Below are 21353 nucleotides of genomic sequence, written 5' to 3' on the forward strand. Positions count from 1 at the left end.
ACCCTCTATCAACTCTATAACTCCGAAACACGAACCTTGACAAACAAGGCCGCTGCGCGGAGAAACGAGTTGAGCGCAGTACTACCAGGGATGTGGTGGGGATCATGGGGACATGAATATTATAGACATGTTTGTTTTTATTTTTTTCTGCTAATATGGGTAGATTTCTACTTTAAAAGTAAAAATTCAACATGGTTACATTTTTAGTTGTCTAGAAATCATGGTCCAAAACCACTAAATTTGAAATTTTACCCTAACTTTGAGCTTTAATATCTCTTAAGGCCGTTACTTACACATAATTTACTTTGGTGTTACTGAAAGATACTAAGGCATACATTGATTATATGAAACAAAAATCATGTGCATGCAAGGAACTGTGAAGGAGTAACCTCATAAGTCCTAGAAGTAGCCTTATTTCGCTAAATTTTCAACCAAAGCCAATTTTAAAAAATACCCTAGCAATGGTATAAATATGCTTAGCAACAACTACTTTACAGCCTTTATAAAAAAATGTGCAATATATGTATATATATATATATATATATATATATATATATATATATATAATATATAGACATACGAAATCTATTTCTTATGACTATGGTTGAACACATGTTTGAGCTTTGCACTAATTCAAAAGCAATTTTAATAGAAAATTTCTAAAAGAAAATTAAAACTTCTTGATGTTTTTACAAAATTAAAAATATTTTTAATTTTTTAAAATCATCAAGATAATAGATTATAGAAAGTTATTCATAGTGTTATTTGCCAATGGTATACCATGTAAAGTTATGGAATTAACAGCAATTATAATTATGTTTGCTAAAAAAACTTTATGCATTTTTAATTAAGAACCTTGAATCACCTTAACATCCAGAAAAACATAAAATGTCCCAAATAGTTCAAAGAGTTCAGCACAGGTATATGAGTTGGCGAAAGTTTTGTATGGTTTTTTTTTCCGTATGATAAAGAAAATCAACTTGCAAAGTGTAAGAAATGCAACAAAGAGATAAAATTAAATGGTGAAAGTACCTAAAAACTAACCTTGAAATTGACGTGCTGAAGAAGAAATTGTCCCGAGATGCAGCATCGTCATCGGTTTTGTTTTCATTGATACTGATGTTTAGATAATTGTGATCAACAATCGTGCAATTCAAATAGGTGTTACAAAAAGCCGTCAACTTTTGCAAAGAAAAAACTTGAAAGTAATCTGTAATTACAACAATAGCAGTGAAAGTGACAAGGATAGAAATACTGAAGATGTCACAAACAAAACCAATGGAGAAGACTTTTCCGGCAAGTTTCAAGTTGTTATGAGTAAAAAGAATAACTCTTTTGAACTGACTGGTGATTTTTAACCGCTGATCTCCAACAAAAAATGATCAAACACTTCAAAAATACGCATTAGACAAATTTGGCAAAGGCTTTCGACTAATACTTGACTGCAAAATTCACTGGAGTAGCTTGTACATAATGCTCGAATGTTTTGTAAAATTGAGAAATTCTATTTGTAAGTCACTGATCAACCTTGAGTCCAAAGTTGAAGTAACTGGAGAAGGAGTTTGATGCAATTTTAGTGTTGTTATATGTCTTGCGCAAGTAAAATTGGCTATAAAACATTGTGCCAAAATGATGTAACACTGCTGTCAGCCGATACAACACTAATGTTCATGATCGATAACCTTGGATTTAGGTGTAAAGTTAAAAGCCTTGTTACTGTGACGATTCAATAAGCAACGTACATCTTTTTCAAGCTTATTAAAATATCTGAAAAAGGGCCTTTAACGCTACAAGAATTTGGATCCAGCACTATCTTTTGAGCAGCTTAGCAAATCAGCCATTGTAAATACCATCGCTCAACTGAATGATCGGCTCAATCAGAAAGCGTATAATCCTCTCTCTTCCATTTTTTCGAGACAAACTGAGTACAATTTTTAATATAGGATGAAAAACAATCATTAGCGATACTTCGTATATCAAATGCTTTTTGGAGATCAATAAAGACGCCACATGCAAAAGAACCACTATCAATCCCACTACAAATCATTTCAGTAATGCTAATAAGTGTATGTAAAGTAAAATGTTTTAATTGAAATCAAAGCTGTCGGCCATAGAGACACTTAGAAGTATCGAGAAAGTGGTAGATACAAGAATACATTAATTTTTCAAGAATTTTGCTGATATTTGATAATAATGATATTGGTCTATAGTTATTACAGTCAAGTTTTGAGTCCTTTTTAAGGATTGGTTTAACAGATGCACCTTTTAAATTTAAGGGTATATACCAGTAGCAAAGGAGAGATTAAATAGTTTAGAAAGTAAATAAAGAAATATCATTGGCAAGAAGTTTAGAAAGTAGCTAAAGAAATATCATTAGCAATTTCAATTTGACTAGAAAAAAATCTGAATAAAACCAAATCTACTCATGCATGCAGAAAATTACAAAAATTATTAAACTAAATCAAATCATATCAGTTCATACCAATCATACCAAAATGTAACAATTTCTATAGTTTATAACTTGGAAGTAATAAATTCATTTCTAAGTTTCCAATACACACCAAAACTTTAAAAAAATTTTGTATTTAGTAGCAACTAAAGAAACCTTTTTGAAATTATTGACTATTCAAAAAATATATATATATATATATATATATACTTCACTAAAACATTGAAGCTAAAGCTACATCTTTAATACAGATGTTATACAATAATTTTTTCTAATTTATATAAACTAAAAGGCTTTTAACCAGTTGAAATTCAACTAGTTAAAAGAAATTCAACTTGAATAACTAAATCCTACCGGAATTTAGGAGAATCTTTTAAACATTCATTTAAATCAAGTTCTGGGATCATTTTAATGCCAAACTATACAATCACCTGTGTTTTTTTAATCTAAAACGAAAGATTTCGTGATTTGTCAATGAACAAATTTATTTTAAAAACCTTTTTTTAAAACTCTTCTAAGCATCTACTACAACAACAAAGCCAATAAAATTTCAAATACAAATGGAACATGATTGTTTAAATATTTTAATGTTGTTTATAGTATATGTTGTACTTTATAAAAAATGTTTATTGTATTATATAACGTATTGAATACAATATATTCCATTGTATTCTTTAAAACGTTTCTTAATTTAATATACTTCACTAAAAGGAATGCTCGAATAATCGGAGTAAATTACGTCGCGTTTTTATTAAATGTTCGGATTTTTGATTTGAATATATTCGTAATCATTAGGGCAAATCCTTTTTTTTTCTTGAGTACTGTCACGGAGAAAATTGTCCGTCGGAGCAAACTGTCCGACAGGATATTTTACTCAGGAGTAGATTGTCCTACATTAGAGTAAGAGGTCCGCTTTGAGTAAAGTAAAACTTCATCAACTGGAAAAAATCAAACATTATATCCGTATGGAAAATAAAGACTTGCGTGACGATCCATCTAATTATCATCCTATGTCAATCATTCCAATTTTAGCTCGCTGCTTTGAAAAGGCAATATCTAACCAACTAGTCAACTTCTGTGATGCCTTTAAAATACTTCCCAATCAGCAATATGACTTTCGTAAACACTCAGGTTGTAGAACAGCGCTTATAGCAGCAACGGAATCGTTGAAAACATCACTGGATAATGGTAACATGGTGGGGACTCTGCTAGTCAATCTTTCTAAGGCCTCACAACCCCACAACCTTCCTCTGAAAAAATTGGAAGCCATTTGATGCAATATGGACACTCTCCTCTGGTTTTAAAGTTATTTTTCTGAAAGAGAGCAAAGAGTGGTTGAGAATCTTGTACTACTCCTTGGAAAAAAATTACTTGTAAAATTGTAAAAAAATTACTTGAAAAAAATTACAAGATAGTGGCCTCAGTCCACAAATATTTAACATCTTTGTGAATAGTTTACCAAATTGCATTGATTGTGAGCTCTTTCAATTTGCAGATGATATTACTCTATCTGCTGAAGCTAAAACTTTTCAAATAATGTCAGAGAAGCTTATTAATGCCTATGAGAATACAAAGGCGCGGACTGGGGCTTCAAGTCTCACCGGGAAGGGAAGAGGGAGGGCGCTTAAAGGTCGGGAAAGAGGTAGAAAATGGTTTGGTATAGGGGTATTTAGCTATTATATGTTACAACACTCATCCATATGAAGGATTTTTTATTTTAATTAATAAATTGGTAAAATAATGGTACACTTCAAAAGTTCAATTTAAACTTTTGTGAGCCAGAATGATCTTTAAGATCATTCAGGCTTACAATATAATTCAGGATATCATTTTACTTATCTGAATTTCTGATCACCAATTTTCTTGACTAGGTAATTCTTCATCAAGTTTGAAATAACAGCTAGAATATTGTAAACAATGGTCTTTGACAACATTGCAACCAAACCTCCACGTCCACGTGAGCTTCCCTTTCTTTTATGTATCAAATATTTTTCCTCCTTTGACTTACCTGAATAACTTTTTCTATATGATTGTTAAGTGGAACGTCAAACTCTGCTATCACCATATTAGTTCCAATAGGTTCCCTTGATCAATAGATTTATCGTGCAAACTGTAGAGAGATTTACCTTGTTTACCTATGTATGAAAGGGCTTGCTTCCCAATGAAAATAACTGCTGCAAAAAATTGTTTGAATTCTTTGATGTTTTTCAATACTTGCGCTTTCTGCTTTTCAACTCGACAATATATTCCTCAAAAAAGCATTTTTCTCAATTAACACTGGTTTTGACTCAGGAACAGTTCCCAGCGGGCACAGACATCAATCTTGCGAACATCAAGCCTTACAGGCGTCTTACTCGCGACGTTTTAGACCAAATTAGGACGTCCTAAAGATGTCCAGTAAAGACGTCTTTATTTGGACGTCCTAGTGGCGCCTATATTAAGACGATATCAGGACTTCCATATTTAGGCGTCCTATTGACTTCCTTAAGACCTACTTAAGACGTCCTAATGACCTTAGAAATAAGTTGTCTCAAACACGTTTACAGGACGTCTTCAAAAAAATTTAAGCACATGAATTTATATATAAACTATATAAATTCATGTGCTTAACTAATAAACTTAACTTAATTCATGTCGGGAACTAAGTGCAACTCAATCCTATTGACGCACAACATTTTCAAACATTGACTTTAATGGATATTTCAAGTTGTGTCCATGGGTTCCGTGAAAAGTTTATTTTTAGTCTATTTTAAAAATGTTGTTTATAAAAAGTTTTTTTCATATATTTATTTTTTCAATTTTTAGTTTACTTTATATTACTACGTTGGTATGATATTTTTTGGTTTATTTAACGTTGTTCGTTTTAACTACTTTCCTTAACAATTTCTTTTATTACGCTTCATTAAAGTCTGTTTTGCTTTGTTTGTCTTAGTTTCTTTTGTTACCGCTGACCTTGTGTTTGTTTTGCGCGGACACCAAAATAAAAAAATAAAAAAATCGACAAGAAATCATTTTAGATAAAAAATAGATTAAACCACTTACCTTTACAAAAAAAACGCGATTTTAAATTTAAATGATCGCGAATATTTGAAAAACATTGAATTTTTAAATAATTATAAAGTTTACTTTAAACTATAATTCGAGCAGGATTTTCCATAGTTCTTTGTAGCATCATCCGTGCATTATTTCTCCTTATAACAACTTCTAAAAGAAGCAAACAATTCAAATTAATGCAAATAAAAGCAACAATTTTGCATTTCAATTCTGTGAAGCGCTTTCGGAATCAAAAATAAGAAATGTCAAAACCGTTTGCTAGCAGGTTTGTAATATACATCAGGGGCAGATTTAGGGAGGAGGGGGCTTCTAAGGGTCTTGAGACCCCACTCAGACTTTTCCTAATATCACTTTTTTAAAATTTTAATTTCGAACAAAATAATTTTTCTTTCGGTCTAGTTTAAACTACTATTTAGTTATGTAAACAGCATGAGAAAAACAGATTAACATGAGTATTTGTTAATTAAGTCAAAAAATATACTTCAAAAAACATTCAAAGTCATTGAGACACCCACCCCTCCCCTAAAATATTTTTGGATCCGTCCCTGGTATACATGATGCTTCAGTTGCATTCTCAGAAATTGAAGGATCATGAATATGCACTAGAAGCGATAGCACTAAATGGTTTTAAAGTTATTATTTATATACAACACCGTTACAAAGTTTAGAAAAAATTCAACCCGCTTTTCCCGAAAAAACCCTTAGGAGGGATGTAAGTACACACATTCCTGATTCCAAGAATGTAAAAACGGAAATCAACAAATTACGTCCGAGAAAAAAAATTGCAATTGAAATTTACTCTATTAGCGCATCTTACTGAAATGACAGTGAACAATATTTTTGCATTTTTACAGTATTATTAAAACTAAAAGATGACTTTTAAATTAATTACAGCACTTAATTAGATTGTAAAACATTGCATCAAATTGATTGTCACAGAATATAGGCAATAATTTTACAGTATACTAGGAAAGCCAGTTTGCATATTTTTTTGATGAAAATTATGTAAAAGAATTCACTTATTATATCTATCTAAAACCATAAGCATGTTTGACTCAAATACTAACAGCACAACCCTACAATGTGCTCAGACTAAAATTCTGGGAAAGTGCTACAATAAGTTAAAGTGCTCAAAAAGACTTACATTTTTTAAAATGCCAAATTCTGCATGGTCAGATGAAGACAACAGGAAGGTTGTCTGCTTCTTGTGCTTTCAAAAGTATGATAGACAAGAGACAACATTCATCATTGAAAAACTTCATTCTCTACTTGATAAAGCAATTGATTTCTCTGATACTTGAGTCCCAAAGGGAATATGTGAGAATTGCAGAGTGAAACTGAGGAAAAAAGAATCTGGCCAGCCTGTCCTCTTGCCACCTATCTTCAACTACAAGAGCATTCAAGTCAGACCAGAGAAACGAGAACAAAACTGTGACTATCTTATTTGCAAAGTTGGAAGGCTAAAATTAAATGAAAAGCATCCAGTCAGTACTGATTCGATGCCATCATCAGAAGCAAAAACTCACAGAAGATGCTCAGAGTGTCTTGCTCTTGTAGGCAGAGGCCTTCCCCATGAGTGCAATCAGGCAACATTTAAAAAAAAATATGCAAACCCTTGTGACAAAAGATCAAACATTGGCAGAACAGATTACATCTTCAGTGATTTCTTCAAAAGGTGCATCTCTACATGGAACATTTAGAGTTGCACAACTTAGTTTTAGTTGTGTAAGATATAAAGTTTACAATAAAAATAATAGAACCCCACATCATTTAAAATTTATTGCCAAATTTAGCGAAATTTAGATCTTATTAAGCTTTGTTACACTGTTCAACTAATTGTTCTGTATTTTAGGATCTTCCAGTACCAAAAAACTTTTGGACAATGCTCCAATCATGACAGTGAATGACTTTGTCACTGATCAGGTGAATACTAATTTGTCAAACTCTGGTGTTAAAAAACTTGCATCAACAATCAATCAAGTCAGCAGAACAAAAGTTATTGAAAGCAATTTTTATGCAAAGTTTGATGCCTTCGGAAGACATTTATCAGATCATTTCACACAAACTGACAATGATGTGTCAACTGAAAAAGCTTTAAACACCAAAAAGTTAATTACTGTTGTTCATTGCAATGACCTGAAAAAGCTTTTGAATGAAGTTCAACAGTCTCGACAATCATTCTCTGACAAGATTGTCAAGCTTGGAATAGATGGTGGAGGTGGATTCCTGAAAATCAGTCTGGGAATAATTGAGACAAGTAGTATCAGTTACTCTGTCCCAAGCAAGCAATTGCTCACTGCACCACATGCCAAAGATAGTGGAGTTAAACGATAGCTTTTGGTTGCGTTGCAGAAGACATGTCAGAAGCATATGAAATCATTAGACAATTACTTTCATTGATTCAAGCCAACTCTACAAACTTCTTCATTTCTTGTGACTTAAAGGTTGCAAACATTGTTTGTGGTTTACAAGCACACTCCAGCACTCACCCTGCACATGGTGTACTGCTGATTGTCAACATTTTTTATTTCCTGGGCAGCTTAGGACTTTTGGCTCTAGTGACGCCCAAGGTACATGCAGTCTTCTTTCACATCAAAGAATTCAGTGAGCAGACCTTACAGTGAGCAGTCAACAGAAGCTCTTTACCACTCATTTGCTGAACACTGATAAAGATACAAAAGACGCAAGTAATCCTAACTATGGTTGCAAATTGAAGACGTGCATTGTGGACTACAATAGCAAACACATGTAAAACCAACGAAGACCAGATTTCATTTACTTCAATATGATTTCAGAATAAGTTTTTAGTCAAATCAGAAGATTTAGCATTACTTCTTTATTTTTAAAGAGTTTTTCAAATTAAATGTGCTGTAAAAATGCAAAAAAAAAATGTGTGTTGTCATTTCTGTGTCATGTGCCTTTAGAATAAAATTTCAATCGAAATTTTTTTTCTTGGACGTAATTCGTTGATTTCAGTTTTTACATTTTTGGAATCAGGAATGTGTGTACTTTCATCCCTCAAAAGGGTTTTTTCAGGAAAAGCGGGTTGAATTTTTTTCTAAATTTTGTAATACTGATAACATATGGTAATAATATTGTGGCGATGAGGGGGACGCCAAGGATGGTGAGGCGCACCGAGAAATTTTACGGTGAAACTTCCTTCACTTCCTCTGAAGTTTCTATTATTAGCATATTCGGCTCAAGTTAGAATATATTTTGAGTATGGCAGAATATGCTGCCAGCAATATATACTGCTGGCTCCTTTGCTAAGACCCACTTAAGGTGAACTAAAAAGGACTAATAAATAACAACCACTATTAAGTTGGGAGTTACTAGAAAAAAAGAATAGAGTTATCGAGCAAGGAAACGATTGACAGAAGATTTAAAAAGTTGAAGGTTGTATAAGTCAGGAAAACATAAATATGGGAGAGAGTTCCAAAGTGTTGAAGTGCTGGAAAAAAACTAGACGAATAAAAGTTTTTAGAACGTGCGGGGACATATTCAGAAAAAGAATTAGACTTTGCTGAACGACGAGTCAAGAGAGATTGAGTTTTAGTTTATGGAACTAAAGATGATTACTCCTTTTCAGCAGTGTCCATGATACTGCAATGGGAAAGAGGCTCAAGTTTAGCAGATAAAGTGGGTCCAATTACGTTTACAAAGTGTTTTTAGACCTTGTCTACAAGAAAATGAGGATTATTAGAAGTACCAGCCCAAATATGACAGCAATATTCCATACAAGGACATATAAGAGATTTGTAAATGTAGAAAATGGAATCAGGGTAGAGGAAATGGCGAACACGATAAAGAAAAGCAACCTTAATTTTAGCAATTGATTGTATATATGATTTGCATAAGAGGTTGGTAGTAAACAATAATCCAAGAAGATGTCAAGATGAGGACTCAGTGGGAGGGTTGCTATTCGCATTTATAGGAATGTCAACATTACTGCAATAGGTGTTTGTAGTAAATAACTGAATTTTGTTGGAGTTAAAATTGACAAGCCACTACAAGCCCCAATATATTACAGAAAGAAGATTAGATTCAAGATCGGCTGCCTGTTCTAAGCAATCAAAAAGAGAAGACTTTTTGTTAAGACAGGAGTATAAAGTTGAGTCATCAGCAAAAAGAGCTACTTTAGATGTAAGGATGTCAGGAAGATTATTAATGTAGATAAAAAACAAAACAGGCCCAAGGATGTATGATGTTGTGAAAAGATAACAATAACAAAAGTACATTTATAAGAAAAAGGTATTCCCTAAACAGTCATTTTCGCGTTAACTGATGCAATTAGCGCAGCAACTTAAATAATATTTTCAGAAAATTTTAAAATTTACGTTTTTTTTTCATTTTTTAAACTTCAACATTAAATTACAGTAAATTAAAGTAAAATTTGAGAGGAAAAACATTAAATTACAAGCTTCGAGTGCATTTACAACACATATACACAAAATTTCAATATCGAAAGTCAAAATAAACATGTGGCGTTATTAGCCCACTCCAGCCTGGCGATATTGGCCAGATATCAAATGTTTTATGTAAAACGGATATCTGACCAATATCGCCAGATATCCGTTTTTTTGTTTACATTGTAAAAATTGCTCACTTTTAAAAATCAAATAAAGTCTTGGGCACATGAATAAACAAAAATAACAATAAAGTATTGATTGTTTTAAGCATGTATACTTTTTTGATCAATGATAAAAAAAAGAATGGTCTAATATCACGCTCTTTACATTGTATAGAATAATTGCGAATGACTTGAAACCACAATAAAATGGGCGAAAGTTCAAAAAATATGATGTTTTATAACTAAAAAATGATTTATCTAAGAAGTTCTGACAATGTTTCCTAAATTGCGTCACTAAATATTCTTTAAGTCAACTTTAAAAAATGAAATGGCGGTATAAGCCGCCGGCGGTATTAGACTACTTTACCCTACATGCATATTATTTTCAAGAACGGCAACTTTTAATAAAAATTTGAAAAATTTTGCTTGGGCTCTTAATAACTCTGGGCCCTCACCTACTGGTGAACACTAGTGGTGAGGGCGGCTAATATTTCTATGTTTATTATAATGATGTTGTACTTAGTATAAAGACTGTTAAAGTGGGAGGCTGAATGAGCTCGAATTTTATTAGTGCGAACTGGCATAAGGGGTCGTCTATAAATTACGTCACGCAGTTTTTGACATTTTTTGACCCCTTTCCCCTCCCCCTCCCTCCTCGCAACATATTGTAACACTTAATTGACCCCCCCTTCCAATATTACGCAACAATTTTGTACCCCCACCCACCTAAAAATTTTTTTTAGAGAGAATGGGGGGGGGGGGGGGTAGCGGTATACAAAAGTTTTACAAAATACAAAACGATTTTAAATATAATAATGTCTATGATTTTATGAGCTTTTTTGAATTAATTAATTAGTACTTTTCAGTCTGTTCAATGTTTTTTTTTTCACCCCAATAGTTTCATGTAAAATTGTATAAATTAACGTCGCTATCCATACATAATACCAATTTTGAAAAGCTATTCTTTCGATATATAATAAATGCAAAATATTATTTATATAATATATAATACATAAAAAGACATAATAATATTAATTAAGACATAATAATAATAATAATTATATGCAAAAATATTATTTTATAAATACAATTTCATTACGAGTTGCAACGTTATACCAAGTTCACGCTAGCGATGTTTGGCGGAACATTACTTTAGAACAAATGTTCCTGGAACAAAATGTACTTTATAGCGTTCACATTTTTGGCTTGTCGATACATAAAAGAAAAAACGCTTAAACAAACGGTAAGTAAAACTCGAATAAAAATTAGTGACAAATAGTTTTGCATATACACATTTTTTATACAATTTATTAATTTTTAATATTTACTATTTTACGAGAGGTATATACATATATATGTATATATATACATATATATGTATATATATACATATATATATATATATATATATATATATATATATATATATATATATATATATATATATATATACATATATATATATATATATATATATATATATATATATATATATATATATATATATATATATATATATGATATTTACATTAATGTAATTATTTATGTAATGTAATTATTTCAGAACGTTTTGCAACCGTTAAAGAAGGTTTTTCACCCATATTTTTAATTAAATAATCGAATTATAAAATTTTAAAATTTTTCTTAAGATTTTTTAATGCAACCGTCATTAATACCAAATGAAAACTAAATAAAACTAAATATTCCTAATCATTTTAGTCGGCTATTATTATATTATAAATATTTACTTCATGTTTCAACAAATAAATAACTTTAACAAGACCAAGCTCTTTAGAGTAACGTAACGCTATATATCAAGTTAAAATAAACAATTAAAAAAACAAACTTAATTAAACACTTAAAATTAGTATGTTTAAGTATTATAAATTGATATTATTGATTAATTTAATGATACAGGATAGATTTTAGCTTTTTATATAAAAATATCAAGTGTTCGGAAACTTTTGGTCTGCAGTGTATGTATATATTATTCAAAAATAGCTAAAGTCACTCCAATTTTCAAAATAGGCGATCTGACCAATGATACAAATTATCGCCCAATTTCTGTTCTTTCTGTTTTTTTTTTAAAGTTTTAGAAAGAATTTTGTATAACGTTATTTGTAATCACCCTTCCTTAAATAGTATACTATATATCAATCAATACGGGTTCAAATTTTCATAGATTTATCAAAAGCGTTTGACACTATTAATCATCGAATTCTTCTTAAAAAAATACAATACTATGGAATTAGAGGGAATGTTTTAATGATACTTAAAAGTTATTTAGACAACCGTAAACAGTTTATTTATAGTAATGTAACTGGTACAACTAATTTATTAAATATAATCTGTGGAGTTCCCTGGGGCTCTGTACTCGGACCACTTCTTTTTTTAATCTACATCAATGATCTCCCTAAAGCGTCTAATTATGACTGTTATTTTGTTGATGACTAATCTCTTTTTATCACATAAAAGTATTCTAACATTATTTCAAACTATGAACATTGAATTAGCGAAAATATGTGAATGGTTCAAAATGAATAAACTGTCACTAAATATGAATAAAACAAAATGGTCACTCATTCATCCGACTTCTAAAAAGAAATTACTGCCTTCCAACTTGCCCTTACTTTTTATAGACAAAATCCAAATAAAAAGAGAAACAAATACTACCTTTTTAGGTGTCCGTGTTGATGAAAACTTTAGCTGGAATTATCACGCTAATTTTTTGTACAACAAAATTGCTGAAAGTATAGGAGTAATGTATAAGGCTAGAAATGCTTTAAATAAACAAAGTTTAACACAATTGTATTTTTCTTTTATCCATTGTCGTTTAAACTATGCAAATATTGTTTGATTTAGTGCCAATAAAAGTAAACTGGAACCTCTTTATCGTCAGCAGAAGCATGTTGCTCGTCTTATCAATTTTAAAAACAGATTTACTCATGCCAGGCCTCTTTTACCTGAAATGGCCTCTTTTATCTTTTATAGCGGCCATGGTGCAGTGATTAGAGCCCTTGCTTTATAAACAGGAGATCAAGGATAGAAACAAACTCCGGACATATTTTCGCGTCACGGTAAGGAAGGAGGCGCGAACTTCCTAGTTAAATGCACTTCCGCGGTGCTCCGTGACAAGACCGTTATGTCTTCTTGAGGCATCTAAATAACTAAATTAAAAAAAAAAAAAAAAATGAAAATTTTTAATATATATCAGCTCAATATTTTTAAAACTCTTTGTTTTATGTACAAACGTAAAATAAATTCCTACCCAGTTTCTTTCCATAATTTATATACCTTGAAAAATAAAAATAAATACAATTTGAGAAAAGACAATTTAGTTCGGCAACCTTTTTATTAAACTAATTTTGGAAAAACAAAGATTGCATGAGGTGGAGCTTCTTTTTGGAATAAAATAATTTTAAAACATTTTGATTTTTCTCTGAATCTCTCATTTAAATTTTGAATGGAGTTATCTCTCATTTAAAAATAAACTTAAAGAAATTATTGTTTATGGATAATATATTTTTATATTTTGAAACGTTTAAAAATTTCATGTATTATTTGATGTATTTATGCTGTCAAGTTTTTATTGAGATATACGACTATATTTGATTATGATTTATTGAGATTGTAAATTAGGAGCGGTTCTCAATGACAAGACCTGACGGTCTTCTGCGCGTCTCCGCGTTCTTTTTATGAAATTGAATACCTGTACTATATTATCTTTTACTTAGTTCTTATTGTATGAAATATATATATATATATATATATGTATATATATATATATAAATATATATATATATATACATATATATATATAAATATACATATATATATATGAATATATATTAAATATATGAAACATAATATGAAGTAGGCTGTCATTACCAAATACCCCGGGCCGTTTTTTCAAGCCCGCCCGACCCTGATCACACATACCATTCTCAGAGAAAGGAAATAAAATTAATAAACTTTATTATATAGAGTGAGACAACATTTTTTTAGTAAATTCTAGCATAGCGTAATCCATAACTAAGAAGAACAGTTGAGATTCTTTTTTAAATAGATTTAGAGTGGTTATTTTTTTATTAGCTATGTCTGAAAATGCTTTCCGTAGATATGGTCTACGATAGAGTATGGGCCATTTTCATTAAGTATGAACTCATTTTGAAGCTATATTTTGGAACTACAAATTTGCTCCCTGAGAATCTTGTAGTGTATTTAATGACAGATATCACCAAAGTAGGATTCAAATATTTTTGGCGATAAAAAATATTGCATTACAACTGTTAAGGTTTAATTCTTTCCTTCAGACCAACTGAAGAAAAGAGCTACGTTACTAAGCTTGTACGTTACATCACGATTTTGATTTACACAAGTAAGATATTCAAAATTATATAGTTTTTTCGACAGAAAGTTAGCCTAAAATCTATTTGCGGTAAGCAGGACCCTGTATAGTAATATATAAATTCCCTCTTGAAATATTTCTAATCTTATTTTTCTTAATCTTATTTTTCAAACCGAAAAAATAATTCTGGATGGGTTATAAAATAGGTCATAGCCTAACTCACTTTATGGTCATCACTTTAATGGTAAAACATCACTTTAATGGTAAGTAAAAATGTAATGGTAAAGGTAAACGGTAAGTAAAAAGGTAAATGGTAAGTAAAAATGGTAATGGTAAACATCACTTTAATGGTAAGTAAAAAACTGTCTATAATACTTTGACATCTTATTTTACTAAAAAATGAAGTTATATTAAAATATTTTTGCGAAAAAAAAAAAACGCATAAAAATACCCGATAGAGGGAATCTTTAATATCATTTAACTATGTTTAAATCAATGAAAATAAGCAACAAAAATATATTATAAAGTAGAGAAAAACACGAGAATAGAGATGAAAATAAAGGTCAGATCAAAGTGTACGCTTTTTAAAGGGAGTTAACTAACCTCATAAACAAATAAAATTCAGGAGATATCAATATCGAAGTTAAAAGTATTTAAAAAAAGGCTTACATATTCATAATCAGTCTTACATATTCGACGCAATAACAAAAGAAAAAACATGTAATAAAAAGCTTAAAAAACTTCTATATTAAATAAAATAGCGCATTAAAAGTTTAGTTAACACAAAATATAAAACTACAAAACCAAATATACACTTTGCAAAATCATAAGCATACAGTGTTAATAGCAATCCCGCAATAACAATTGTACCTAGCATTCCAAAAAAGCAGACAAAATAAAAAGCGTAACGTAAATGTCTTGCAAATCTTCTATGTTCTTGCCTGTGATTTCCATTGAGAAGATAAGAGACCAACATAAAAAGGACCATTAATAACGTCCTGATCACATACAAGTAATGCACAATACGTGATGTATCAGACGATGCTAAATTGCCCTCAAACATTACGTTAGCAGGTGAAGGTAAAGGAAACACATTGTTTTTATTCCTATTCTCGACTTTAGACCGCTTCCTATAAACATAAAATATGTTTAATAACTTATATCTTTACGCTGTCTGGGATGAACCACGCGATTTATAAAATCATTTAAAAAGAAAAGAAGCGTTACAGCCAGTTGTAAACAATATTTTTGCTATTAATAACTTAGGTTTTTCTTAAAAACATGATAAAGAAAAATGTTTCGATTGCAAGTTTCGATCATCAGTCATTCTCAGTTTGTATTAAATATTCATAAAAACAATTATAAATAATATGGATACAATATATTAAATACAGCATTTTAATAAAATATAGCACTTGTTATCTAAATCTTAACTGACCATATATTAAAATCAGCGTTTAAACGGTAATCACTTTTTACAATGTTTTTTTATATAATTCACTATTTAAGCATGTGAAGACACAACGCAATAGAAGAGCTAACCCAGGTTTAATAAGGGTGCAGAGTTGCGAAAAGGGCACACAGTTACATAGTTACTAACAATGAAACAGTTGACTAATGAGTAGAGTCAAGTTCCTGTGTTCATCACCCCAGACAGGAGACAATCTAACACAGGTTTACATCTACACCTTCCTATAAGATTGAGTTGCGAAGCAGATCAAAAGAAATATTTTTTGCTGTCCGCTACAGTTTTTGTCTGAGGCTTTCTATAAAAACAATTAAAGAATTAATAACCTTAGAGATTGCCCAGAAAAATCCAGGATTCTGCATATAACCAGGATTTTCGTTATTAAACTCCATGCATAGATGCATGTTACGAGGAAGCAAAAGTGCATACTATTTTTAATATGCAAAAATATAAATAATGAATGAAGCAGAAATGTAAATTAAAACTAATAAAAATAGGATAAAAAAAAACTTACAAGTAGATATTTGGATATAGAGACTTCAACTGATTTTTAAAATCTATAAACAAAATTAATCTAGATAAATAACAAAATTATTTTAAAACAGACATAAAGACTGAAAATGACGTTAGTCAATTACAACATTACAGAAATTAGAATAAAATGTTTCAATACATTAAAAGCCATGGTAAATATAAAAATGTGAAAACAGTTAAAAAGAGATTAAATGCAGAGATAATGCCAAGCATTCTGCTGACAACGTATAATCAAATTTGATTTTAAAATGACTTTTTTTAAATATTATCCTTAAAAATAATAAAATTTTTTTAGTTTTTACCACATCTATTATTAGCAAATCACTTTATCTAAGTAAATTACTAGATGATAAAATGATAGATAAAATGACTAAAGTACCAAAAAATAGAAAACACAAAAAAACCATCATCATCACCAAGTTCTCTAAATCTATTATTTACTAGTATGTAGTTTTTTCTGAAGTAGTTCTTTTTCTGTAAAGTCATATCTCTTGCAAAGTACAATAGACCTACCTGCTCTTTGTGAGACAAATTTGAGTTTAGCTGTCACATTTTGTGATCTTACTGTTGATGGTTATCTTTCTTTAATTCGTTTAATTTGTAAAAATTCACCCATTTGTCTAGAAACTAAGTTCGAATCGAAGACTATTGTTTTATGTGTTTTTGTTTAGCACCACTTCACTCTATCACCTTTCTCTTTGTTCTACATGACTTTCCTTTTTCTCAAGACAATACTTTTTTGATGTTATTTCTGATCAAATTACTCTCTTTATCCATCAGCCAATATCGTTGTTGCTGGTGACTTTAATGGTTTGAATGAATGGCTTGGCTCTAGTGTCAGTGACTCTGCAGGTGTTAAGGCCTATTACTTTTGCGTCTCTTATTCTCTAACACAGTCAACTTTGCAAAGTTTCTCAACAATCCAAACTTCTCTCTACTCAACTTATGTCTTATTTCTGATCCTAGTCAGTGCTCATTTTCTCCAAATTCACTCTTAGGTGCTTCTGATCTCTCTAAAACAACTCATTCATCTTCATTATCAGAATCCCCCTATCAACTTACCTTTTACTACTACCTTTTAGCTGACTCGGATTCTTTCTGTGATTTTTTTCATGATGGCCGTTGGGTAGAAATCTTTTATCAATTTCCGATCGAACCCATTACTTCCATATCTATCATCAAAATGGTTCTCCAGAAAACAGACCTCTGTTTACAATTGCTAGAAACCATTGTAAAAAAGTTGTCTAATGCCAAAGCCTGCTACTCTCAGGTTACAAAATTTCATCTCAAAAATTAAACTTCTGAGACTTAACAGCAGGACTTATGAAACTGTACAGCTTATTGCTTAAGCTGCTATGTTATGATTAACTCAAGTTTTCTAATAATTTAAAATTGTCTCTAAAATTAAAATTTTATATTATTTATATTAACATTATTTTAAAGTATTTGAAATGACGTAAATATATGATAAAAACTAAATTTTTAAATGTTGTTTCTGTATTATGAAAACATTGTACATTTAAGCAATTTATTTTTGTCATTTAAAAAAAAATTATTTTCTCAAGTTTAAGTTTGCAAGTTATTTTATATAAAAATTAAGACTTTCAAAAATTGAAGTTTTTAAAATGTGGTATTTGATGATGCAAATGTGGTATTGAACTGATGCAAGTGTTCTACCTTCTGTCAGAGGCAAGTGTTCTATCTTCTATCACATTAAAGATTTCATCAGTCACAATGGATTCTCCTGTATTAAACAATCCCTTGAAACTGCTCATCAAGATTTTCATCATAAATGGTCAAGGTATAAGAATAATAAAAATCATCTAGAGTATAAGGTAAGATAGTTGGGCTGCAAAAACAATCTGAAAAGCTTTAACATATTGCTAGCAGAATCTGAGTTATTAGAGATAAGGCACCAGAAAATCATAGGTTATGGTTTAGAATGAACAATTTAAAACACCCTTTAAATATTCATTACAAGTTAATATTTTTTTATGCTTTGGCTTGCTTTACATGTTTTAAATCATTATCATCTGAAAAAACTTGGATTTTAGATTTTCAGATTACAGTTAAAAATATTATTATTGAGTATTTGTACTAAACAAGTTTAGGTATTTATTGAAAATTGTGCTTTTTTTATAAGAATTGAGAATTATAAAAAAATTACAAAATTTGGCATTTGAACATTTTTTAACATACATGACATGATTAAATGGATGTCAAATCGGACATTTTTTTGTTTCAAATACTTAAAGGATCATATAGGACTTTTTGAAAAGGTAAAAAAATGATTATTGAAAATAAAGAGAACATTATCATAAATCCATTTACTTCATTATCAGGTCATAGATATCAAGTGTATAAACTTGATATCTATGACCTGATAGTTTGCACCATTATCCGATAGTTTCATTATCACAAAAACGATAAGGGTTACTAATGTAATCCATAGAGAAAATGCGCTTTGAAATGAAAAAGTGCGATCTAAAAAAGAGACAAAAATTCCACAATGCAAAAAAAAAGTCTTTATGTCAGAGTGTCCACAATCTCATTCCATATTTAAATTTATATTTACTAAAAAGGCTTGACAAATTGATAGTAAGGAACAAACAGTGTATGACATCTAAATCATCATTTTATTATTCTTTAAGTACTTAATGACTTAGACATGTATTTTAGATAAGGCAATTGTCTTTTCACTGATCCTACTTATCAGAGCTTGCATTTTATGTTATTCAAAGTATTCATTGTAATAAAAGTTATATTTTACTAGTTTTAACCTAGTGGCACTTATAAACTACATAAATAGCACTGCATAGAACAAATGCAAAATATGAAGTTTATTTTGCATTTTTTTCATCATTTTTGGAGTTTATTTTAGTTTAAAATTGTATTAGTGGATAAATATAAAAAGTGTTCACAAAAATTTTTCAGTATGAAAAGATGTAATTCCTGTATATCACACTTTGTCAGTATGAACAGCATAATATATAAAAAAATATCTCTTTATAATATTAAAACTAGTCATAATGTAATAATATAATTTTAAGAATAATTTACATTAAAAAAAAATAAATGAAAGAAACAGGCAAAACCTGACCTTCACATGCAGTAACAGAATATATACGCCTTCTACATAATGGACACAGAGGTTTTTTGTGAGTTGATTTATTAAGCTGTCGCAAGCATGGACTGCAGAATATATGACTGCAAATTGTTTTGTAAGGGTCATAGAACAAATCCCAACAAATTGGACATTGATGCTCCTCAAGAATTTCTGTTTCATGGCTCTAAAAAAAAAAAATAGTTAACATAAAATAAAAAAAGATAAAAAAAAAAAGATATAAAGATATAAAATACCTTCTTAATTACAACTAAATAAAAAACAAAACCATCTTAAAAAGTAAAAAAAAATATTCTACTAATTTTGTTAAATTTCTGTTTTTTAACAGACTATTTTCTTTCAAATTTTTTTTTTCTAATTGAAATTCTTTCATCTACACAAAATCAAGTTGTTAATAAACTCTGAATCATGCATTATAGCCTAATGTATGACATAAGACTGAAGTGCAAAATCATCTGCTTAATGCATTTTAAGTCATTAAGAGCGTGGTGGGACAATAGCAAAAAAAAAAAAAAAGTTTAATCTTAAGCTTTATAAAATAGCCAATAAAAAAAATAATAAAAACACCACTAAAAGAAAAAGGAATACACTTTCTCATAAACTTTAAACATTTACTACCACTTATTTAGAAATGTACAATCATCAAAAAGTGTGGTAATCTTTAAAGACAAACCGATTGTGAGTAAAACCCTTTTTTTACACAAATATGTTAGGTCCAGTTCTAGCAAAAATCTTTTTACAGAAATCGATTTACAGAATCAAAGCTCTGCAAACTTGATTCTATAAAGCAATCAATTTTGACTACAGCTTTAATAGTCAAATGTGACTAGACAACAACAACAACAACAACAACAACAACAACAACAACAACAACAACAACAACAACAATATTAGTGTAAATGACAACAAAAGTTGAATTTTTAAGTTGATTTTAAAAAAGTTGACAAAAACAATGTTTTTTATTTTTTTATTTATTTAAAGAATTGTTTTCATTATTTAAACTAAAATTTCATTAATTGTTTTCAAAACTAAATTAAAATTTTTGTTTACTTAAACAACTCAATAAACTGTTAATTTATTGAATTGTTTAAATAAGCCAAATAAATATACACATATATATATATATATATATATATATATATATATATATATATATATATATATATATATATATATATATATATATATACATATATATACATATATATACATATATATATATACATATATATATATACATATATATATATACATATATATATATATATATATATATACATATATATATATACATATATATATATATATATATATATATATATATATATATATATATATATATATATATATATATATATATATATATATATATATATATATATATATATATAATTAGAGTTAAAGTAAGATAAAAAATGAAGTTTCCTTGATAGCATTTCAGATTGCAAGTAATAGGTGTATCAGGGATAATTGAAGAGCGTTTTTTCAAAAGGGACATAAGTCACATTTTACATGTTTTGAGAAAACTAAAAAAAATTAATTATCCATTTAAATTTTCAACAAATAATATTTTTTATTTTTGTTAGCAGTAGTTTATTGTGATTTTAATAAAAATAGTTTTACTATTAAAATTTTCTCTTTTTTTTAAATATACTTATAACGGTTTAAAATGTGAGAGGTTTTTCAAAAAGGACATAAGTCCACATTTTTTAAAAAAAAAAATAATTTTTGTGACAAATTATATTTCCTGTGATTTAATGCTTGCGAATTAAGTTTATTTGGATAGACTTATAAAAATGATAACAC

At 29.3% G+C, this 21353-nt stretch overlaps 2 protein-coding genes across 3 annotated transcripts in view; both read right to left on the reverse strand.

Annotated features, from left to right (window-relative positions):
- LOC101237809 (arf-GAP with coiled-coil, ANK repeat and PH domain-containing protein 2) overlaps positions 1–2900 on the reverse strand; it is a 102560-nt gene extending 99660 nt beyond the window's left edge. Inside the window, exon 1 of the mRNA XM_065816311.1 lies at positions 2804–2900. Coding sequence (XP_065672383.1) covers positions 2804–2856 — 53 coding nt within the window. The 5' untranslated portion in view covers positions 2857–2900. The remainder of the gene's footprint in view (positions 1–2803) is intronic.
- Positions 2901–14869: 11969 nt separating this feature from the next.
- The window catches only part of LOC101239699 (E3 ubiquitin-protein ligase RNF180), a 29433-nt gene continuing 22949 nt past the window's right edge, over positions 14870–21353 (reverse strand). The window contains exons 5-8 of one of the 2 annotated variants that reach the window (XM_065816312.1): positions 19524–19713; positions 16404–16446; positions 16216–16317; positions 14870–15551 (exon numbers count right to left, since the gene is read on the reverse strand). In XM_065816312.1, coding sequence (XP_065672384.1) covers positions 15170–15551; positions 16216–16317; positions 16404–16446; positions 19524–19713 — 717 coding nt within the window. In that variant the 3' untranslated portion in view covers positions 14870–15169. The remainder of the gene's footprint in view (positions 15552–16215; positions 16318–16403; positions 16447–19523; positions 19714–21353) is intronic. The other variant, XM_065816313.1, reaches the window with a different exon arrangement.

This window comes from Hydra vulgaris, chromosome 13, assembly GCF_038396675.1.
Source record: "Hydra vulgaris chromosome 13, alternate assembly HydraT2T_AEP".
In the NCBI taxonomy this organism is placed as follows: domain Eukaryota; kingdom Metazoa; phylum Cnidaria; class Hydrozoa; order Anthoathecata; family Hydridae; genus Hydra; species Hydra vulgaris.